The sequence below is a fragment of the Pleurodeles waltl genome, chromosome 5, assembly GCF_031143425.1.
Source record: "Pleurodeles waltl isolate 20211129_DDA chromosome 5, aPleWal1.hap1.20221129, whole genome shotgun sequence".
In the NCBI taxonomy this organism is placed as follows: Eukaryota; Metazoa; Chordata; class Amphibia; order Caudata; family Salamandridae; genus Pleurodeles; species Pleurodeles waltl.
This window is the reverse complement of record NC_090444.1, coordinates 638,534,873-638,559,644: the sequence shown is the minus strand read 5'-3', so window position 1 is coordinate 638,559,644 and position 24,772 is coordinate 638,534,873. Positions and strand designations below refer to the sequence as shown.

The 24,772-nt window shown below is 46.2% G+C and overlaps 1 protein-coding gene across 2 annotated transcripts in view; it reads left to right on the top strand.

Annotated features, from left to right (window-relative positions):
• Window positions 1–24,772, top strand: part of KMO (kynurenine 3-monooxygenase) — a 572,599-nt gene that overhangs the window by 463,170 nt on the left and 84,657 nt on the right. For both annotated transcript variants that reach the window (XM_069234506.1, XM_069234507.1), the window contains exon 9: window positions 4,393–4,514. In XM_069234506.1, coding sequence (XP_069090607.1) covers window positions 4,393–4,514 — 122 coding nt within the window. The remainder of the gene's footprint in view (window positions 1–4,392; window positions 4,515–24,772) is intronic.

Here is a 24,772-nt window from a genome sequence, read left to right as displayed (position 1 = left end):
TACCACCGGGACGTCTCTGGGTACTGCGATACCTGGTACTGTGGTATCAGTGATCAAAAGTATTTATTTGTTCAAAAAAAATGACTTAAGGAAGGGCCCTTTTGGGAACTCTCCCACATGGCCAAGAGGGGGTCATGGTCTTCCTACGCTGCCCCTTCCCATATAGACATTCATTTTTTTCAGGTCTCGGGACTGAGTCCCTGAGCCCCGCAATGGTGGCCATAATATTTTCTTCAGTGTTGCCACCAGCCAAAGGATTATGTACTGTGGTGTCAGCACTCGTACTGTGGTACTGAAATGATCAGCAGAACTAAAAACTCCCACAGCTAATCAAAGGGTCCTAATTTTTACATTTTTGGCACTGGGGACTCCTCTGGGGTCAACTATAAAGACAGACCTAACTATGTCTGAACATTAACCTTTTAATTCCCACCCTGAGCTCCTCTTTATATGGCAATTTTTTTTAACACCAAGGTTAATTCTACCCTGAGCTCCTTTTCAAATAATTTCTCAGAAATGCAAGGACATGAATTCACAAAAAGCACACTTCCTGAATAAAGTTCTAACTTTCTGCCAAATATGGTGTCATTTTGTTCAGCTATTTTTTTCTGTATCAGAGAGAAAACCTTCCTATCGGATTTAACATGGGAATTTTTATGACCCCTCCCACTTTCTTAGCCCCTGCGGGACAGATTGGCATAAATGTTTCCAAGGAACATTCATAGTAGATTACATTTTGGTAAAAAGGTTTTGTGCAGATTTGTGAAACAGTGCAAAAGTTATTAAACATTCAAAAATGCTCTTCCCGTGGAGACTCCAACAAAACAATAACTACACATTGGAGAGTACCACTGTGTAATATATATTGAGTTATTGCATTTATGATATATTTTTCTGATACTTTCAGTGCATTAGATTGACATTCTTAGGTACATTGTTTGAGTAAGAATACTAAGATCTTCAACCCAAGACCAGTGACACTAATCCACTCATTCAATAGGTATCAGTGTCATTCCCACATTTATTTACATCAAACTGTGCTGGCCCAGACCATGCCAGACATCAGGGAGAAATGATTATTAGCCTAGACTTGCGTTATACATTTGTGAAACCCCCTTTTCGGGAGGGTCATCACACTTTGGTGGATTTCCTAGGCCTTCAAAGGTGGCCCTTGCATCTGCAGAGAGAGAAAGGTAAACTGAATGATCCAAACCCTTCCTCTGGATTCTGCTTGCATGAGTTGTGGATGTTTTCAATTGAACAGACCAGCCAGAGAACCGCTGAAGTTTTCTATTTTATCATATTAGGAGTTTATTAAATGTGAGTCTAATATATATGTTAATTACTTTGATGATCACAAATGTTATCAGGGATAAGAGAATATAAAACCCAAACATTATTAAGTAGACATGCTAATTGATTATTCTAGAACTCCCTGTCTAGTTTGCATTATTGTACTATTATGATAATTGCCAACTCATGTAATGTCTCCCTACGTACTTGTGGGCCTGAATTTCTTTCACTTAAATGTCCCAAAAGGCATCATGCCCCCCAGCATTTGGTTTATTTTTCTACCTCCTATAACTTAAGAGGGCTTAAATACAACCTTCTTCATAGCATTTTTTAGAGCTGGTGGGGACCCTTGCACATGGGGCCTCATGTTGTTAGATCCAGCAAAGCACAATGATGTCAACTGTTTTACTTTTCATTTTCAAGTTATGTGGCAAGAAAAGTCCAGTTAGGAATTTACAATGCCAATAGCTCTAATTCGAGCAAATGTGAGACCCATTGCATTACAAATGCTTGTTTACATTACATCTACCCTTGACAAAGGGCTTTCAGACTGAAATACTTTGGATGAATATTTGTATGGCTACCTACTTTGAGATGTGTAATCTAAAGTGCTGCAGAAAAAAGCCTGTACGGGCATTTCTTTAGCATTTAAAGTTTGGAACCAAGCTGACTCTGTGAATTTAGAAATCATTAAAGAACATTAAAATACATAGATTAATACAGATTAGATGGATGGAAATCAGACTTTAGTTCATGTCCGCATGGCTGTGCTTCTTGAGCTTGGTTTGCGACTGTGCACCACCTAGTTGTGCAATTGAATTTCGGGTTACTGGGGCAGAGCATGAGTCGAGCTAGCCTGCCAAAATCTTGCCATCGAGCTTTTTTCAAAATTGTTGCTCATAAGTAAAACAAGGTGTGCATTCTATCACTTGTTTCTGAAAAGTTTCAATTTGCCAGGTTGAAATGACATTTTAAAAGTGTACTATAGGTTGCAATGGCAAGCCTGAGTGATATTTTGCAGTGACATTTTAGTGGGTGGCACAGTGAGTGTTCATGCCCACTGGTACCTTTTAATTTAAGGCCCAGGTAGTACAATTTACCAGGGACTAACAAGTAAATTAAATGTACCATTCAAGAGTAGGCCAATTTTGCTGTGTTATGAGAGACCACACAAACCTTGGCACTGGTTAGCAGGGAAAAAGTGCACAGAGTCCAACAAAAGTTGGTTCAGAAAAAGAGGGCAGAGGAAGGCAAACATCTTGGGAGACCCCAAAGAAAGGATAAGGTTTAACAGGTGGTACCATGCCTAGGAGCATATCAAACGCCTTTGTAATTCCTTTGGTCAGCAAGAAGAATTCCCTTTTATCATCACATGATTCTAAAAATTGACCAGGGCCTTCAGGGATAATTTCATCTCCTTTCTGTTTCTCAACGCAACATGGTGGCCCTCCCATTAGTAGCATTCAGACATTTAAACCTTTGCGATGAAATAGTCCTGGACTTTTTCAAGATTATCCTCTCCCTCCGGATCTAGGAGAAGAAAATTGATTCTCTGACTCCCCTTTCAATAATCAATTTGAATGTTTCATTCCTGGCTAAAAAGTGCTTTTGTGCTGGATATTTTTGAATCCAGAATAAAAACAGTAAACCTGCACTAATGTTCTGTACAAGACCACAGTAAAAATGTACATAGATAAGGTTTTGCAAGTGAGGCCTGAAAAAGGAGATTAATCTGTTTGACCCCTAATAGTGAAAAAAGTATGCCTTTGATGATTTACTTGACAGACACAGAAATTATGACAGATGTAAGTATGCATAACTGATCTGTTACTTTTGCCTATTTTCATTTGGAATCAGTTCCTGTGGTTGGAACCTGTTTCTTCTTTGGTAATTCCCCTCAGATCAAGTGCTGTGACAATGAAGAAAGAAAAGAAAATGTGCTAATGCCTTAATTGCCTACTAATAACATCCATTACACCAAGTCAGATTTTTCCTCATTACAGTACTTGCTTTCTTTGCTCCTTTCCTCTGATTGCCAAGCATCAACCTCAGTATGGCAGTGAGACAACTAGATTGTTTAAGAGGTATGAGCCGATGGCTGAAGTACTGCATACTATTGCAAAAAGGATGGCAAACAGGATACCTATCTTAAGAGGCAGAAAGCTCTTGTAGAGAAAATTTATATTCAATAATGAGGAAGAGTCAATGCAAGGCCTGGTGTAAAAAAATTAATGATAATTAACCAAGAGTTCATTGTACTAACAGACATGTTACCAATAGTGGACACAAACTTTTGCCATCTGTCTGTAATTTATATATTAATAGGTTACATCCCACAGTGTTCGGTCACCAAAGGTCGCAGAACAACCTCCCTAATAAATATTGATTAGCCAGCTCAGTATTTGTGACCCCTGCGATTGGCTACATATCCAAGGATGGTGTCCTTGTGGTCCTTGAAGGAAGTTGTACTGCTGTTTCCAAAATTATCTTGTTTGGGAAGGCACTGGGGGAGGAACTGTGGTCCTCTGAACCACTGCCTACTTGCCTGAGGCCCCCCAACAGAGTTCCCAAAGGTGAAGCTAGCCAACAGGTATGGTGTCCCCTTTGAGAATGAGTTACCTCCTCTTTTGAGGTGCTGGTAAGTTTTTAATGGTTTGGTTGCAACTGCAATTGTAGTCAAAAACCTTTAATACATTTTATTTTAATTTGCAATTATGTGGTGACGCGCCGTTCATTCCCACTCCTAATTGCGAATCTGAATGAGCAACAAAACCACTTTTGTAATTTACAAAGACTGATCTTAATAACAGAAGGGTTTGTACCTGGGGCGTAAAGCAGGCTCCTGCAGCCCCTGTTGCATGAGGTGGGTGGGCAACTCTTGCAACTCTGGCAACTCTTGCAACAGTCAAAGATTTCACACACACAAGTGGCTCTTGCAAGTGTGGTGCTGAGTTGTCAGCCCAACAAGGTTGAGGTGATTTAAATAATGAAAGTAAAACAAATTGTGGTGTTGCAAAAATAGCATTAACTGTTGATGAGGAACTGAAAATGTGCCACCCTTCATCAAACACTTTTAGATACGTTTCTTTCTTTCCACAGGATAAATCGTTCACATGCACTCTATTCATGCCTTTTGAAAACTTCGAACAGCTCACCACAGGGGATGAAGTATTGGAGTTCTTCAAAACATACTTTCCAGACTCTATTCAATTTATTGGAGAGTAAGTTGTGTCTCCTTGTTTTTCCATTTATTGTAATGTGTAATGTGCGAGCTGCGATCAGACCTTCATGGCCAATATAATGTATTTGTGGCGCATTGATATTTTCAAGTAAACATTTATATGATAATGTAGTAAAAAACTGTTTAAAAAGAGACTTACAAAAATGTTGTCACACATTGTCTCTGTTAGAAATGGGGTCTTTGGTTGACAGTCAGGTTATCCCCTGTTCAAGCAAGGACCCTCACTCTAGTCAGGGTGAAAGAGAATCACCCTCAGCTAACCCCTGCTTAACCCCTTGGTAGCTTGGCAGAGCAGTAGGCTTAACTTCAGAGAGCTAGGTGTAAAGTATTTGTACCAACACACACAGTAACTTAATGAAAAACACTACAAAATGACACAACACCAGGTTAGAAAAATAGGAAATATTTATCTAAACAAAACAAGACCAAAACGACAAAAATCTGACATACACAGGTCAAGTTATGAATTTGTAAAGATTAAACTCAAAAATAGTGTTTAGAAACAAAAATGCTTCAATGAGATGTTAACACGCTGTTGTGACGGAGTCGTTCCCAACAAGCCGACACCAGCGGTGCCAGACACGGAATCGTGTAGACCCCCAAGTACAGTACCTTTGGTGAAGAGTGAAAACAAGCCAATGCGCAAAGTCGGGGATCGCGGCGTCTGTGCGAAACGTTGAATCCGTGCACTTCGAGCGGCGTCGGTCACGACGTGGTGCGGCGACTTCCAAGGAGTCGCGGACATCAGCAGGGCTGCAGCGGCGTCGGGCCTGCGAAGAGCGTCGCGTTCCAGAGAAGGTCACGGCGTCGGGTGCAGGCGGCGTCACCGGATTCAGCAGCGGCGTTGGTCCGGAGTCGTCCGATGTCAATTTCCTTGGATTTCCACCAGCTTTCCTTTCAAGGGCCCAGGGACTGGATAGGGCACCACTTGTCAGAGCAGGAGTCTCTCCAGAGACTCCAGGTGCTGGCAGAGAGAAGTCTTTGCTGTCCCTGAGACTTCAAACAACAGGAGGCAAGTTCTAAATCAAGCCCTTGAAGATTTCTTCACAAGATGGAAGGCACACAAAGCCCAGTCTTTGCCCTCTTACTCTGGCAGAAGCAGAACTGCAGGAAATCTCCACAAAGCACAGTCACAGGCAGGGCAGCACTTCTTCCTCAGCTATTCAGCTCTCCTCCAGGCAGAGGTTCCTCTTGGTTCCAGAAGTGTTTCTCAAGTCTGTAGATTTGGGTGCCCTTCTTATACCAATTTCAGTCTTTGAAGTCACCTTTCTTCAAAGGGAGCTCACACCTACTTGTGAAATCCTGCCTTGCCCAGGCAAGGCCTCAGACACACACCAGGGGGTTGGAGTCTGCATTGTCAGAGGCAGGCATAGTCCTTTCAGATGAGAGTGACCACTCCACCCCTCCCTCCTAGCAGAGATGGCTAATCAGGAAATGCAGGTTACACCCCAGCTCCCTTTGTGTCACTGTCTAGTGCGAGGTGAAAAACAGCTCAACTGTCAAACTGACCCAGACAGGGAATCCACAAACAAGGCAGAGTCACAGAATGGTTTAAGCAAGAAAATGCTCACTTTCTAAAAGTGTCATTTTCAAACACACAATCTCAAAACCAACTTTACTAAAAGATGTATTTTTAAATTGTGAGTTCAGGGACACCAAACTCCACATGTCCATCTACTCTCTAGGGGAATCTTCACTTTAATCATATTTAAAGGTAGCCCCCATATTATCCTATGAGAGAGACAGGCCTTGCAACAGTGAAAACGAAATTGGCAGTATTTCGCTGTCAGGACATATAAACCACATTACTATATGTCCTACCTTATCCATACACTGCACCCTGCCCTTGGGGCTACCTAGGGCCTACCATAGGGGTGCCTTACATGTAATAAAAGGGAAGGTTTAGGCCTGGCAAGTGGGTACACTTGCCAAGTCGAATTTACAGGTAAAACTGCACACACAGACACTGCAATGGCAGGTCTGAGACATGATTACAGAGCTACTTATGTGGGTGGCACAACCAGTGCTGCAGGCCCACTACTAGCATTAGATTTTCAGGCCCTGGCACCTCTAGTGCACTTTACTAGGGACTTACTAGTAAATCAAATATGCCAATCATGGATAAACCAATTACATACAATTTTACACAGAGAGCATATGCACTTTAGCACTGGTTAGCAGTGGTAAAGTGCTCGGAGTTCAAAAGCCAATAGCAACAGGTCAGAAAAAATAGGAGGCAGGAGGCAAAAAGATTGGGGATGACCCTGCATAAGCAAAAAAGTCCAACAGTCTCATATGGAACAAATGTGTGTTTCAGAATGATTTATAATACATGGGATATTGCAAACCTTGATGTGTGAAAAAACAGTCTCTAATTTCTTTATAACCAACGATTTGTGACACACCCAGTCAACAATTATAAAGAAATAAGATCAGAACTCAACTGTAGTAACTTCTTACAGTTGAGTTCTGATATCACAATGCCTGCTGACAGGGCTAGCAGGCAAGGGGAAAGACAAGTCAGGTCACAGAGCATAATTAAAGTAGCTGTTTAACAACAAAACTAACACTGCGTTTTCTTCTCCTATTCTGTTTTTCTAGTTGTGTATTCACAAGAAGTAAAGAGATATTTATAGCAACATTTTTGTTTTAGTAATAACAGAAATGTTAGAATCTTTCTGAATGTTTATACTGCACTTTAAAAAAAAAACGAACTCATATTAAACGTCTTTAATATATTTTTGCAACAAATATTAGCACTATAGATTCTATTTTTTTTAATGTTTGCAAACATAATCTGTCTTTCATAAGAAAGATTTGTGTAACAATAATTTAAGTGGGTCGTGAGAAAGGTGAGGGTGTGACCATGCATTATACAGAATAAAATATCCTCTACTGTATGTGAAAAGGATATTGCAAGTCACCTCTGAGTTCTATAACATTATAAAGGAACTGGGTCTACGGCCTCGTTCCTCTATATGGTCATGAAACTTCTCGGTGCCTTTCAATATCCTTATAATATATGGTAGGAGGTGCTTTACCCCATATATATTAGAGATTTGTAATACCACCAGAGTAACCATTATGAAAATATGTCAAAAGCCAAGGAGGCAATGAGATGATGGGGGTGGATGGCATTGGTGAATTCTCTCTTAGAGTCAATTCCCCATTGAAATAATAAGGCCCAGATTTATACTTTTTGAAGCAAAACTGCGCAAACGCAGTTTTGCGTCAAAAAGTATAGCGCCAGCTTGTGCCATTCAAGGACACCAGCCGGTGTCAAATTTATGGAATGGTGCAATCCAGTGCAAAGGGTGGGCTAACGTCATGGAAAATGACGTTAGCTGGGTGGCGGTGGAGGTATGGGGGAAGAGGGTTTTGCACCAAAAAATTATGTTAGGCTAGTTAGAGTAAAAAAAAGATGACTCTAACCAGCCTAGCATCATTTCTTGATGCAAAGCCATTCATACCACATGACTCCTGTCTTAGAAAAGCCAGGAGCCATGTCCCGCAAGCACAATGGCCTGCACAGGGGACAAGTGTCCCCTGGGCACGACCATTGCACCCTGTGTCATGCAGGGGGCCCCAAGTTGGGCCCCCAATGGCACTTTAATCTTAAATAAAAAATACTTACCTATACTTACCCTACTTACCTGGGATGGGGTCCCCCATCCTCCGGTGTCCCTCTGGTGTGGGTGGGGATGTTCCTGGTGCCTGAGGAAGGCACCTGTGGACCCATTCCATGGTGTTTAACCATGGAAATGGGTCCACAGGCCCCCTAATGCCTGGTCTGACCCGGCGTTAAATAACGGTGCAAAGCAAGCTTTGCAGCATTATTTATCCCCTCTTCCCACCTGTGCCATTTTAGCATGGGGATAAATATGGGGATAGCACCATTTTTTTAGATGGGAACGCCTTCCTTGCATCTCATTGACGCAAGGTAGGTTCACGCATCTAAAAAATGGTGCAAACTCCAATATTTTGACGTTAGACGGGTCGAACGTCAAAATATAAATATGGAGTTAGTTTTGCACCAAATTTGCGTAAAAAAATTAAGGAAATTCAGCGCAAATGGGGTATTTAGTTTCCAAGCAGCAATTGTGTTTAATTCACTCACAAGCTTTCGTTCCCTGGCCTGTGAGCGAGAACTACTAGCTTCCTGTTAATATACTAAATTGTTTCATACAATGTAAGCTGGAGACAGGCATTCGCACTCCATGTGCACACTAGGGGGCCTATTCACAAGCTGCATTTTGTAGTAGTAGAAATAATACTACAATAGTACTGCATTCATACTACAAAATGCAATTCACTAACAAACTTGCAGAGACTGCCACCTTGGCCACTCCTATCTTTTGTGTGCTGTGGTGTCCAACTCATGTGTGAAGATTTAAGCACACTTAGATCTATGTTTTTAATATTAAAGGTTGGAGGGATCGAGAAGTGTCCAGAAAATCGGGAATACATACACCTAATGTAGAAGGGTTTGTGGAAGGATGAGGTGGGGTGGGGGGTTAGCCAGGGACAAACACTCACCCATAAACTTCAGGTGTGGTTTAAAAGTCAATTTAATTAACTCTGGAAGAAATCCAGCAAGGAATATTGGCATATCTTTCTATTGCAGTTTCTCAGTCATGTCTCAGAAGCCTCAGGTTGAATTACTTTGTTTTGCAGAAGCCAGAGGTCATGAGTACTTTTTAAAAAAAAATCTGAATGAAGTAGTGTAAGGAAATGCCTCCTTGGCATGGTTGCCCCCTGACTTTTTGCCTTTTCTGATGCTATGTTTACAATTGAAAGTGTGCTGAGGCCTGCTAACCAGGCCCCAGCACCAGTGTTCTTTCCCTAACCTGTACTTTTGTATCCACAATTGGCAGACCCTGGCATCCAGATAAGTCCCTTGTAAATGGTACTTCTAGTACCAAGGGCCCTGATGCCAAGGAAGGTCTCTAAGGGCTGCAGCATGTCTTATGCCACCCTGGAGACCTCTCACTCAGCACAGACACACTGCTTGCCAGCTTGTGTGTGCTAGTGAGGACAAAACGAGTAAGTCGACATGGCACTCCCCTCAGGGTGCCATGCCAGCCTCTCACTGCCTATGCAGTATAGGTAAGACACCCCTCTAGCAGGCCTTACAGCCCTAAGGCAGGGTGCACTATACCATAGGTGAGGGTACCAGTGCATGAGCATGGTACCCCTACAGTGTCTAAACAAAACCTTAGACATTGTAAGTGCAGGGTAGCCATAAGAGTATATGGTCTGGGAGTCTGTCAAACACGAACTCCACAGCACCATAATGGCTACACTGAAAACTGGGAAGTTTGGTATCAAACTTCTCAGCACAATAAATGCACACTGATGCCAGTGTACATTTTATTGCAAAATACACCCCAGAGGGCACCTTAGAGGTGCCCCCTGAAACTTAACCGACTGTCTGTGTAGGCTGACTAGTTCCAGCAGCCTGCCACACCAGAGACATGTTGCTGGCCCCATGGGGAGAGTGCCTTTGTCACTCTGAGGCCAGTAACAAAGCCTGCACTGGGTGGAGATGCTAACACCTCCCCCAGGCAGGAGCTGTAACACCTGGCGGTGAGCCTCAAAGGCTCACCCCTTTGTCACAGCCCAGCAGGGCACTCCAGCTTAGTGGAGTTGCCCGCCCCCTCCGGCCACGGCCCCCACTTTTGGCGGCAAGGCTGGAGGGAACAAAGAAAGCAACAAGGAGGAGTCACTGGCCAGTCAGGACAGCCCCTAAGGTGTCCTGAGCTGAGGTGACTCTGACTTTTAGAAATCCTCCATCTTGCAGATGGAGGATTCCCCCAATAGGGTTAGGATTGTGACCCCCTCCCCTTGGGAGGAGGCACAAAGAGGGTGTACCCACCCTCAGGGCTAGTAGCCATTGGCTACTAACCCTCCAGACCTAAACACACCCTTAAATTTAGTATTTAAGGGCTCTCCCTGAACCTAGAAATTAGATTCCTGCAACTACAAGAAGAGGGACTGCCTAGCTGAAAACCCCTGCAGAGGAAGACCAGAAGACGACAACTGCCTTGGCTCCAGAAACTCACCGGCCTGTCTCCTGCCTTCCAAAGATCCTGCTCCAGCGACGCCTTCCAAAGGGACCAGCGACCTCGACATCCTCTGAGGACTGCCCCTGCTTCGAAAAGACAAGAAACTCCCGAGGACAGCGGACCTGCTCCAAGAAAAGCTGCAACTTTGTTTCCAGCAGCTTTAAAGAACCCTGCAAGCTCCCCGCAAGAAGCGTGAGACTTGCAACACTGCACCCGGCGACCCCGACTCGGCTGGTGGCGATCCAATACCTCAGGAGGGACCCCAGGACTACTCTAAGACTGTGAGTACAAAAACCTGTCCCCCCTGAGCCCCCACAGCGCCGCCTGCAGAGGGAATCCCGAGGCTTCCCCTGACCGCGACTCTTTGAATCCTAAGTCCCGACACCTGGGAGAGACCCTGCACCCGCAGCCCCCAGGACCTGAAGGACCGGACTTTCACTGGAGGAGTGACCCCCAGGAGTCCCTCTCCCTTGACCAAGTGGAGGTTTCCCCGAGGAACCCCCCCCTTGCCTGCCTGCAACGCTGAAGAGATCCCTAGATCTCCCATTGACTTCCATTACAAACCCGACGCCTGTTTCTACACTGCACCCGGCCGCCCCCGCGCTGCTGAGGGTGAAATTTCTGTGTGGGCTTGTGTCCCCCCCGGTGCCCTACAAAACCCCCCTGGTCTGCCCTCCGAAGACGCGGGTACTTACCTGCAAGCAGACCGGAACCGGGGCACCCCCTTCTCTCCATTCTAGCCTATGTGTTTTGGGCACCACTTTGAACTCTGCACCTGACCGGCCCTGAGCTGCTGGTGTGGTGACTTTGGGGTTGCTCTGAACCCCCAACGGTGGGCTACCTTGGACCAAGAACTAAGCCCTGTAAGTGTCTTACTTACCTGGTTAACCTAACAAATACTTACCTCCCCTAGGAACTGTGAAAATTGCACTGTGTCCACTTTTAAAACAGCTATTTGTGAATAACTTGAAAAGTATACATGCAATTTTGATGATTTGAAGTTCCTAAAGTACTTACCTGCAATACCTTTCGAATGAGATATTACATGTAGAATTTGAACCTGTGGTTCTTAAAATAAACTAAGAAAAGATATTTTTCTATATAAAAACCTATTGGCTGGATTTGTCTCTGAGTGTGTGTACCTCATTTATTGTCTATGTGTATGTACAACAAATGCTTAACACTACTCCTTGGATAAGCCTACTGCTCGACCACACTACCACAAAATAGAGCATTAGTATTATCTATTTTTACCACTATTTTACCTCTAAGGGGAACCCTTGGACTCTGTGCATGCTATTCCTTACTTTGAAATAGCACATACAGAGCCAACTTCCTACATTGGTGGATCAGCGGTGGGGTACAAGACTTTGCATTTGCTGGACTACTCAGCCAATACCTGATCACACGACAAATTCCAAAATTGTCATTAGAAATTCATTTTTGCAATTTGAAATTTTTCTAAATTCTTAAAAGTCCTGCTAGGGCCTTGTGTGTTAAGTCCCTGTTTAGCATTGTCTTTTAGAGTTTAAAAGTTTGTTAAAAGTTTGAAATTAGATTCTACAAACAGTTTTAGATTCTTTAAAAAGTCTTCCAACTTTTAGCAAAATAATGTCTGATACAGAGATGAATGTGGTGGAACTCGACACCACACCTTACCTCCATCTTAAGATGAGGGAGCTAAGGTCTCTCTGTAATATCAAAAAAATAACCATTGGCTCCAGACCTACCAAAATTCAGCTCCAGGAGCTGTTGGCAGAGTTTGAAAAAGCCAACCCCTCTGATGATGACATCACAGAGGAAGAAATTAGTGACTTGGAGGCCAATGTCCCTCCTCCAGTCCTAAATAGGGAGAACAGGACCCCTCAAGTCCTGTCTCCAACTGTGTTAGTCAGAAATAGTGAGTCCCTCACAGGAGGGTCCCACATTTCTGAAATCACTGAGGATGCTCTCAGTGAAGATGACCTCCTGTTAGCCAGGATGGCCAAAAGATTGGCTTTAGAGAGACAGCTCCTAGCCATAGAAAGGGAAAGACAAGAGATGGGCCTAGGACCCATCAATGGTGGCAGCAATATAAATAGGGTCAGAGATTCTCCTGACATGTTAAAAATCCCCAAAGGGATTGTGACAAAATATGAAGATGGTGATGACATCACCAAATGGTTCACAGCTTTTGAGAGGGCTTGTGTAACCAGAAAAGTGAACAGATCTCACTGGGGTGCTCTCCTTTGGGAAATGTTCACTGGAAAGTGTAGGGATAGACTCCTCACACTCTCTGGAAAAGATGCAGAATCTTATGACCTCATGAAGGGTACCCTGATTGAGGGCTTTGGATTCTCCACTGAGGAGTACAGGATTAGGTTCAGGGGGGCTCAAAAATCCTCAAGCCAGACCTGGGTTGACTTTGTTGACTACTCAGTGAAAACACTAGATGGTTGGATTCAAGGCAGTGGTGTAAGTAATTATGATGGGCTGTACAATTTATTTGTGAAAGAACACCTATTGAGTAATTGTTTCAATGATAAACTGCATCAGCATCTGGTAGACCTAGGACCAATTTCTCCCCAAGAATTGGGAAAGAAGGCGGACCATTGGGTCAAGACAAGGGTGTCCAAGACTTCAACAGGGGGTGACCAAAAGAAAGGGGTCACAAAGACTCCCCAGGGGAAGGGTGATGAGACAACCAAAAATAAAAATAGTAAAGAGTCTTCTACAGGCCCCCAAAAACCTGCTCAGGAGGGTGGGCCCAGAGCCTCTTCACAAAACAATGGGTACAAGGGTAAAAACTTTGATCCCAAAAAGGCCTGGTGTCATAGCTGTAAACAGCATGGACACCAAACTGGAGACAAGGCCTGTCCCAAGAAAGGTTCCACTCCAAACTCCCATCCAGGTAACACTGGTATGGCTAGTCTCCAAGTGGGATCAACAGTGTGCCCAGAGCAAATCAGGGTCCACACTGAAGCTACTCTAGTTTCTGAGGGTGGGGTGGATTTAGCCACACTAGCTGTCTGGCCGCCTAACATGCAAAAATACAGACAGCAACTCTTAATTAATGGGACTAGAATAGAGGGCCTGAGGGATACAGGTGCCAGTGTCACCATGGTGACAGAGAAACTGGTTTCCCCTGGCCAATACCTGACTGGAAAAACTTACACAGTCACCAACGCTGACAATCAGAGAAAAGTACATCCCATGGCAATGGTTACTTTAGAATGGGGAGGGGTCAATGGCCTGAAACAGGTGGTGGTCTCCTCAAATATCCCAGTGGACTGTCTGCTTGGAAATGACCTGGAGTCCTCAGCATGGGCTGAGGTAGAACTAAAAACCCATGCAGCAATGCTGGGTATCCCTGAACTGGTGTGTGTGAAAACAAGAGCACAATGCAAGGCACAGGGTGAAAAAGTAGAGCTGGAGTCTGGAAAAATGGCCCAGCCTACCAAGAGAACAGGAAAGTCAGTTGGGAAACCAACTGCAACACAGCAAAAGAAAGGGAACCTCTCTTCTCAGGAAGAAGTTCTGCCCTCTGAGGGAACTGAGCCTTTGGAGCTTGAACCTTATCAGGTTGAGCTCTTAGGCCCAGGGGGACCCTCAAGGGAGGAGCTGTGTAAGGGACAAGAAACCTGTCCCTCTCTTGAAGGCCTTAGGCAGCAAGCTGCTGAAGAGTCCAAGGGCAAGAAAAATGGAACACATAGGGTCTATTGGGAAGATGGACTCCTGTACACTGAGGCCAGAGACCCCAAACCTGGTGCCACTAGGAGAGTGGTAGTGCCTCAGCTGTTCAGAGAGTTCATCCTAACATTGGCCCATGACATTCCCCTTGCTGGACATTTGGGACAAACCAAGACGTGGGAGAGGTTAGTCAACCACTTCTACTGGCCCAATATGTCCAACATGGTTAAGGAGTTTTGCCTCTCCTGCCCCACCTGTCAAGCCAGTGGTAAGACAGGTGGGCACCCAAAGGCCCCCCTCATTCCACTTCCAGTGGTGGGGGTCCCCTTTGAAAGAGTGGGTGTGGACATAGTTGGTCCACTAGAACCTCCCACAGCCTCAGGAAATATGTATATCCTGGTAGTAGTGGATCATGCTACCAGGTATCCTGAAGCTATTCCCCTTAGGTCGACTACTGCCCCTGCAGTAGCCAAGGCCCTCATTGGTATCTTTACCAGAGTGGGTTTCCCTAAGGAGGTGGTGTCTGACAGAGGTGCCAACTTCATGTCAGCATACCTAAAGCACATGTGGAATGAGTGTGGAGTGACTTATAAATTCACTACACCATACCATCCACAAACTAATGGCTTGGTTGAGAGATTCAACAAGACATTAAAAGGCATGATCATGGGGCTCCCAGAAAAACTCAAAAGGAGATGGGATGTCCTCTTGCCATGTCTGCTTTTCGCTTACAGAGAGGTGCCACAGAAGGGAGTAGGATTCTCACCCTTTGAACTTCTGTTTGGTCATCCTGTAAGGGGACCACTTGCCCTTGTTAAAGAAGGCTGGGAGAGACCTCTCCATGAGCCTAAACAGGACATAGTGGACTATGTACTTGGCCTTCGCTCTAGAATGGCAGAGTACATGGAAAAGGCAACCAAAAACCTTGAGGCCAGCCAACAGCTCCAGAAGTTTTGGTATGACCAAAAGGCTGCACTGGTTGAGTTCCAACCAGGACAGAAAGTCTGGGTTCTGGGGCCTGTGGCTCCCAGGGCACTCCAGGACAAATGGAGTGGCCCTTACCCAGTACTAGAAAGGAAGAGTCAGGTCACCTACTTGGTGGACCTGGGCACAAGCAGGAGCCCCAAGAGGGTGATCCATGTGAACCGCCTTAAGCTCTTCCATGACAGGGCTGATGTGAATCTGTTGATGGTAACAGATGAGGATCAGGAGGCAGAGAGTGAACCTCTCCCTGATCTTCTGTCATCAGACCCAAAAGATGGGACAGTAGATGGAGTGATCTACTCAGACACCCTCTCTGGCCAACAGCAAGCTGATTGTAGGAGAGTCCTACAACAGTTTCCTGAACTCTTCTCCTTAACCCCTGGTCAGACACACCTGTGTACCCATGATGTGGACACAGGAGACAGCATGCCTGTCAAGAACAAAATCTTTAGACAATCTGACCATGTTAAGGAAAGCATCAAGGTGGAAGTCCACAAGATGCTGGAATTGGGAGTAATTGAGCGCTCTGACAGCCCCTGGGCTAGCCCAGTGGTCTTAGTCCCCAAACCTCACACCAAAGATGGAAAGAAAGAGATGAGGTTTTGTGTGGACTACAGAGGGCTCAATTCTGTCACCAAGACAGATGCTCATCCAATTCCAAGAGCTGATGAGCTCATAGACAAATTAGGTGCTGCCAAATTCTTAAGTACCTTTGACTTGACAGCAGGGTACTGGCAAATAAAAATGGCACCTGGAGCAAAAGAGAAAACAGCATTCTCCACACCTGATGGGCATTATCAGTTTACTGTTATGCCCTTTGGTTTAAAGAATGCCCCTGCCACCTTCCAAAGGTTGGTGAATCAAGTCCTTGCTGGCTTGGAGTCCTTTAGCACAGCTTATCTTGATGATATTGCTGTCTTTAGCTCCACCTGGCAGGATCACCTGGTCCACCTGAAGAAGGTTTTGAAGGCTCTGCAATCTGCAGGCCTCTCTATCAAGGCATCCAAATGCCAGATAGGGCAGGGAACTGTGGTTTACTTGGGCCACCTTGTAGGTGGAGGCCAAGTTCAGCCACTCCAACCCAAGATCCAGACTATTCTGGACTGGGTAGCTCCAAAAACCCAGACTCAAGTCAGGGCATTCCTTGGCTTGACTGGGTATTACAGGAGGTTTGTGAAGGGATATGGATCCATTGTGACAGCCCTCACTGAACTCACCTCCAAGAAAATGCCCAAGAAAGTGAACTGGACTGTGGAATGCCAACAGGCCTTTGACACCCTGAAACAAGCAATGTGCTCAGCACCAGTTCTAAAAGCTCCAGATTATTCTAAGCAGTTCATTGTGCAGACTGATGCCTCTGAACATGGGATAGGGGCAGTTTTGTCCCAAACAAATGATGATGGCCTTGACCAGCCTGTTGCTTTCATTAGCAGGAGGTTACTCCCCAGGGAGCAGCGTTGGAGTGCCATTGAGAGGGAGGCCTTTGCTGTGGTTTGGTCCCTGAAGAAGCTGAGACCATACCTCTTTGGGACTCACTTCCTAGTTCAAACTGACCACAGACCTCTCAAATGGCTGATGCAAATGAAAGGTGAAAATCCTAAACTGTTGAGGTGGTCCATCTCCCTACAGGGAATGGACTTTATAGTGGAACACAGACCTGGGACTGCCCATGCCAATGCAGATGGCCTTTCCAGGTTCTTCCACTTAGAAAATGAAGACTCTCTTGGGAAAGGTTAGTCTCATCCTCTTTCGTTTGGGGGGGGGTTGTGTAAGGAAATGCCTCCTTGGCATGGTTGCCCCCTGACTTTTTGCCTTTGCTGATGCTATGTTTACAATTGAAAGTGTGCTGAGGCCTGCTAACCAGGCCCCAGCACCAGTGTTCTTTCCCTAACCTGTACTTTTGTATCCACAATTGGCAGACCCTGGCATCCAGATAAGTCCCTTGTAACTGGTACTTCTAGTACCAAGGGCCCTGATGCCAAGGAAGGTCTCTAAGGGCTGCAGCATGTCTTATGCCACCCTGGAGACCTCTCACTCAGCACAGACACACTGCTTGCCAGCTTGTGTGTGCTAGTGAGGACAAAACGAGTAAGTCGACATGGCACTCCCCTCAGGGTGCCATGCCAGCCTCTCACTGCCTATGCAGTATAGGTAAGACACCCCTCTAGCAGGCCTTACAGCCCTAAGGCAGGGTGCACTATACCATAGGTGAGGGTACCAGTGCATGAGCATGGTACCCCTACAGTGTCTAAACAAAACCTTAGACATTGTAAGTGCAGGGTAGCCATAAGAGTATATGGTCTGGGAGTCTGTCAAACACGAACTCCACAGCACCATAATGGCTACACTGAAAACTGGGAAGTTTGGTATCAAACTTCTCAGCACAATAAATGCACACTGATGCCAGTGTACATTTTATTGCAAAATACACCCCAGAGGGCACCTTAGAGGTGCCCCCTGAAACTTAACCGACTGTCTGTGTAGGCTGACTAGTTCCAGCAGCCTGCCACACCAGAGACATGTTGCTGGCCCCATGGGGAGAGTGCCTTTGTCACTCTGAGGCCAGTAACAAAGCCTGCACTGGGTGGAGATGCTAACACCTCCCCCAGGCAGGAGCTGTAACACCTGGCGGTGAGCCTCAAAGGCTCACCCCTTTGTCACAGCCCAGCAGGGCACTCCAGCTTAGTGGAGTTGCCCGCCCCCTCCGGCCACGGCCCCCACTTTTGGCGGCAAGGCTGGAGGGAACAAAGAAAGCAACAAGGAGGAGTCACTGGCCAGTCAGGACAGCCCCTAAGGTGTCCTGAGCTGAGGTGACTCTGACTTTTAGAAATCCTCCATCTTGCAGATGGAGGATTCCCCCAATAGGGTTAGGATTGTGACCCCCTCCCCTTGGGAGGAGGCACAAAGAGGGTGTACCCACCCTCAGGGCTAGTAGCCATTGGCTACTAACCCCCCAGACCTAAACACGCCCTTAAATTTAGTATTTATGGGCTCTCCCTGAACCTAGAAATTAGATTCCTGCAACTACAAGAAGAAGGACTGCCTAGCTGAAAACCCCTGCAGAGGAAGACCAGAAGACGACAACTGCCTTGGCTCCAGAAACTCACCGGCCTGTCTCCTGCCTTCCAAAGATCCTGCTCCAGCGACGCCTTCCAAAGGGACCAGCGACCTCGACATCCTCTGAGGACTGCCCCTGCTTCGAAAAGACAAGAAACTCCCGAGGACAGCGGACCTGCTCCAAGAAAAGCTGCAACTTTGTTTCCAGCAGCTTTAAAGAACCCTGCAAGCTCCCCGCAAGAAGCGTGAGACTTGCAACACTGCACCCGGCGACCCCGACTCGGCTGGTGGCGATCCAATACCTCAGGAGGGACCCCAGGACTACTCTAAGACTGTGAGTACAAAAACCTGTCCCCCCTGAGCCCCCACAGCGCCGCCTGCAGAGGGAATCCCGAGGCTTCCCCTGACCGCGACTCTTTGAATCCTAAGTCCCGACACCTGGGAGAGACCCTGCACCCGCAGCCCCCAGGACCTGAAGGACCGGACTTTCACTGGAGGAGTGACCCCCAGGAGTCCCTCTCCCTTGACCAAGTGGAGGTTTCCCCGAGGAACCCCCCCCTTGCCTGCCTGCAACGCTGAAGAGATCCCTAGATCTCCCATTGACTTCCATTACAAACCCGACGCCTGTTTCTACACTGCACCCGGCCGCCCCCGCGCTGCTGAGGGTGAAATTTCTGTGTGGGCTTGTGTCCCCCCGGTGCCCTACAAAACCCCCCTGGTCTGCCCTCCGAAGACGCGGGTACTTACCTGCAAGCAGACCGGAACCGGGGCACCCCCTTCTCTCCATTCTAGCCTATGTGTTTTGGGCACCACTTTGAACTCTGCACCTGACCGGCCCTGAGCTGCTGGTGTGGTGACTTTGGGGTTGCTCTGAACCCCCAACGGTGGGCTATCTTGGACCAAGAACTAAGCCCTGTAAGTGTCTTACTTACCTGGTTAACCTAACAAATACTTACCTCCCCTAGGAACTGTGAAAATTGCACTGTGTCCACTTTTAAAACAGCTATTTGTGAATAACTTGAAAAGTATACATGCAATTTTGATGATTTGAAGTTCCTAAAGTACTTACCTGCAATACCTTTCGAATGAGATATTACATGTAGAATTTGAACCTGTGGTTCTTAAAATAAACTAAGAAAAGATATTTTTCTATATAAAAACCTATTGGCTGGATTTGTCTCTGAGTGTGTGTACCTCATTTATTGTCTATGTGTATGTACAACAAATGCTTAACACTACTCCTTGGATAAGCCTACTGCTCGACCACACTACCACAAAATAGAGCATTAGTATTATCTATTTTTACCACTATTTTACCTCTAAGGGGAACCCTTGGACTCTGTGCATGCTATTCCTTACTTTGAAATAGCACATACAGAGCCAACTTCCTACATTGGTGGATCAGCGGTGGGGTACAAGACTTTGCATTTGCTGGACTACTCAGCCAATACCTGATCACACGACAAATTCCAAAATTGTCATTAGAAATTCATTTTTGCAATTTGAAATTTTTCTAAATTCTTAAAAGTCCTGCTAGGGCCTTGTGTGTTAAGTCCCTGTTTAGCATTGTCTTTTAGAGTTTAAAAGTTTGTTAAAAGTTTGAAATTAGATTCTAGAAACAGTTTTAGATTCTTTAAAAAGTCTTCCAACTTTTAGCAAAATAATGTCTGATACAGAGATGAATGTGGTGGAACTCGACACCACACCTTACCTCCATCTTAAGATGAGGGAGCTAAGGTCTCTCTGTAATATCAAAAAAATAACCATTGGCTCCAGACCTACCAAAATTCAGCTCCAGGAGCTGTTGGCAGAGTTTGAAAAAGCCAACCCCTCTGATGATGACATCACAGAGGAAGAAATTAGTGACTTGGAGGCCAATGTCCCTCCTCCAGTCCTAAATAGGGAGAACAGGACCCCTCAAGTCCTGTCTCCAACTGTGTTAGTCAGAAATAGTGAGTCCCTCACAGGAGGGTCCCACATTTCTGAAATCACTGAGGATGCTCTCAGTGAAGATGACCTCCTGTTAGCCAGGATGGCCAAAAGATTGGCTTTAGAGAGACAGCTCCTAGCCATAGAAAGGGAAAGACAAGAGATGGGCCTAGGACCCATCAATGGTGGCAGCAATATAAATAGGGTCAGAGATTCTCCTGACATGTTAAAAATCCCCAAAGGGATTGTGACAAAATATGAAGATGGTGATGACATCACCAAATGGTTCACAGCTTTTGAGAGGGCTTGTGTAACCAGAAAAGTGAACAGATCTCACTGGGGTGCTCTCCTTTGGGAAATGTTCACTGGAAAGTGTAGGGATAGACTCCTCACACTCTCTGGAAAAGATGCAGAATCTTATGACCTCATGAAGGGTACCCTGATTGAGGGCTTTGGATTCTCCACTGAGGAGTACAGGATTAGGTTCAGGGGGGCTCAAAAATCCTCAAGCCAGACCTGGGTTGACTTTGTTGACTACTCAGTGAAAACACTAGATGGTTGGATTCAAGGCAGTGGTGTAAGTAATTATGATGGGCTGTACAATTTATTTGTGAAAGAACACCTATTGAGTAATTGTTTCAATGATAAACTGCATCAGCATCTGGTAGACCTAGGACCAATTTCTCCCCAAGAATTGGGAAAGAAGGCGGACCATTGGGTCAAGACAAGGGTGTCCAAGACTTCAACAGGGGGTGACCAAAAGAAAGGGGTCACAAAGACTCCCCAGGGGAAGGGTGATGAGACAACCAAAAATAAAAATAGTAAAGAGTCTTCTACAGGCCCCCAAAAACCTGCTCAGGAGGGTGGGCCCAGAGCCTCTTCACAAAACAATGGGTACAAGGGTAAAAACTTTGATCCCAAAAAGGCCTGGTGTCATAGCTGTAAACAGCATGGACACCAAACTGGAGACAAGGCCTGTCCCAAGAAAGGTTCCACTCCAAACTCCCATCCAGGTAACACTGGTATGGCTAGTCTCCAAGTGGGATCAACAGTGTGCCCAGAGCAAATCAGGGTCCACACTGAAGCTACTCTAGTTTCTGAGGGTGGGGTGGATTTAGCCACACTAGCTGTCTGGCCGCCTAACATGCAAAAATACAGACAGCAACTCTTAATTAATGGGACTAGAATAGAGGGCCTGAGGGATACAGGTGCCAGTGTCACCATGGTGACAGAGAAACTGGTTTCCCCTGGCCAATACCTGACTGGAAAAACTTACACAGTCACCAACGCTGACAATCAGAGAAAAGTACATCCCATGGCAATGGTTACTTTAGAATGGGGAGGGGTCAATGGCCTGAAACAGGTGGTGGTCTCCTCAAATATCCCAGTGGACTGTCTGCTTGGAAATGACCTGGAGTCCTCAGCATGGGCTGAGGTAGAACTAAAAACCCATGCAGCAATGCTGGGTATCCCTGAACTGGTGTGTGTGAAAACAAGAGCACAATGCAAGGCACAGGGTGAAAAAGTAGAGCTGGAGTCTGGAAAAATGGCCCAGCCTACCAAGAGAACAGGAAAGTCAGTTGGGAAACCAACTGCAACACAGCAAAAGAAAGGGAACCTCTCTTCTCAGGAAGAAGTTCTGCCCTCTGAGGGAACTGAGCCTTTGGAGCTTGAACCTTATCAGGTTGAGCTCTTAGGCCCAGGGGGACCCTCAAGGGAGGAGCTGTGTAAGGGACAAGAAACCTGTCCCTCTCTTGAAGGCCTTAGGCAGCAAGCTGCTGAAGAGTCCAAGGGCAAGAAAAATGGAACACATAGGGTCTATTGGGAAGATGGACTCCTGTACACTGAGGCCAGAGACCCCAAACCTGGTGCCACTAGGAGAGTGGTAGTGCCTCAGCTGTTCAGAGAGTTCATCCTAACATTGGCCCATGACATTCCCCTTGCTGGACATTTGGGACAAACCAAGACGTGGGAGAGGTTAGTCAACCACTTCTACTGGCCCAATATGTCCAACATGGTTAAGGAGTTTTGCCTCTCCTGCCCCACCTGTCAAGCCAGTGGTAAGACAGGTGGGCACCCAAAGGCCCCCCTCATTCCACTTCCAGTGGTGGGGGTCCCCTTTGAAAGAGTGGGTGTGGACATAGTTGGTCCACTAGAACCTCCCACAGCCTCAGGAAATATGTATATCCTGGTAGTAGTGGATCATGCTACCAGGTATCCTGAAGCTATTCCCCTTAGGTCGACTACTGCCCCTGCAGTAGCCAAGGCCCTCATTGGTATCTTTACCAGAGTGGGTTTCCCTAAGGAGGTGGTGTCTGACAGAGGTGCCAACTTCATGTCAGCATACCTAAAGCACATGTGGAATGAGTGTGGAGTGACTTATAAATTCACTACACCATACCATCCACAAACTAATGGCTTGGTTGAGAGATTCAACAAGACATTAAAAGGCATGATCATGGGGCTCCCAGAAAAACTCAAAAGGAGATGGGATGTCCTCTTGCCATGTCTGCTTTTCGCTTACAGAGAGGTGCCACAGAAGGGAGTAGGATTCTCACCCTTTGAACTTCTGTTTGGTCATCCTGTAAGGGGACCACTTGCCCTTGTTAAAGAAGGCTGGGAGAGACCTCTCCATGAGCCTAAACAGGACATAGTGGACTATGTACTTGGCCTTCGCTCTAGAATGGCAGAGTACATGGAAAAGGCAACCAAAAACCTTGAGGCCAGCCAACAGCTCCAGAAGTTTTGGTATGACCAAAAGGCTGCACTGGTTGAGTTCCAACCAGGACAGAAAGTCTGGGTTCTGGGGCCTGTGGCTCCCAGGGCACTCCAGGACAAATGGAGTGGCCCTTACCCAGTACTAGAAAGGAAGAGTCAGGTCACCTACTTGGTGGACCTGGGCACAAGCAGGAGCCCCAAGAGGGTGATCCATGTGAACCGCCTTAAGCTCTTCCATGACAGGGCTGATGTGAATCTGTTGATGGTAACAGATGAGGATCAGGAGGCAGAGAGTGAACCTCTCCCTGATCTTCTGTCATCAGACCCAAAAGATGGGACAGTAGATGGAGTGATCTACTCAGACACCCTCTCTGGCCAACAGCAAGCTGATTGTAGGAGAGTCCTACAACAGTTTCCTGAACTCTTCTCCTTAACCCCTGGTCAGACACACCTGTGTACCCATGATGTGGACACAGGAGACAGCATGCCTGTCAAGAACAAAATCTTTAGACAATCTGACCATGTTAAGGAAAGCATCAAGGTGGAAGTCCACAAGATGCTGGAATTGGGAGTAATTGAGCGCTCTGACAGCCCCTGGGCTAGCCCAGTGGTCTTAGTCCCCAAACCTCACACCAAAGATGGAAAGAAAGAGATGAGGTTTTGTGTGGACTACAGAGGGCTCAATTCTGTCACCAAGACAGATGCTCATCCAATTCCAAGAGCTGATGAGCTCATAGACAAATTAGGTGCTGCCAAATTCTTAAGTACCTTTGACTTGACAGCAGGGTACTGGCAAATAAAAATGGCACCTGGAGCAAAAGAGAAAACAGCATTCTCCACACCTGATGGGCATTATCAGTTTACTGTTATGCCCTTTGGTTTAAAGAATGCCCCTGCCACCTTCCAAAGGTTGGTGAATCAAGTCCTTGCTGGCTTGGAGTCCTTTAGCACAGCTTATCTTGATGATATTGCTGTCTTTAGCTCCACCTGGCAGGATCACCTGGTCCACCTGAAGAAGGTTTTGAAGGCTCTGCAATCTGCAGGCCTCTCTATCAAGGCATCCAAATGCCAGATAGGGCAGGGAACTGTGGTTTACTTGGGCCACCTTGTAGGTGGAGGCCAAGTTCAGCCACTCCAACCCAAGATCCAGACTATTCTGGACTGGGTAGCTCCAAAAACCCAGACTCAAGTCAGGGCATTCCTTGGCTTGACTGGGTATTACAGGAGGTTTGTGAAGGGATATGGATCCATTGTGACAGCCCTCACTGAACTCACCTCCAAGAAAATGCCCAAGAAAGTGAACTGGACTGTGGAATGCCAACAGGCCTTTGACACCCTGAAACAAGCAATGTGCTCAGCACCAGTTCTAAAAGCTCCAGATTATTCTAAGCAGTTCATTGTGCAGACTGATGCCTCTGAACATGGGATAGGGGCAGTTTTGTCCCAAACAAATGATGATGGCCTTGACCAGCCTGTTGCTTTCATTAGCAGGAGGTTACTCCCCAGGGAGCAGCGTTGGAGTGCCATTGAGAGGGAGGCCTTTGCTGTGGTTTGGTCCCTGAAGAAGCTGAGACCATACCTCTTTGGGACTCACTTCCTAGTTCAAACTGACCACAGACCTCTCAAATGGCTGATGCAAATGAAAGGTGAAAATCCTAAACTGTTGAGGTGGTCCATCTCCCTACAGGGAATGGACTTTATAGTGGAACACAGACCTGGGACTGCCCATGCCAATGCAGATGGCCTTTCCAGGTTCTTCCACTTAGAAAATGAAGACTCTCTTGGGAAAGGTTAGTCTCATCCTCTTTCGTTTGGG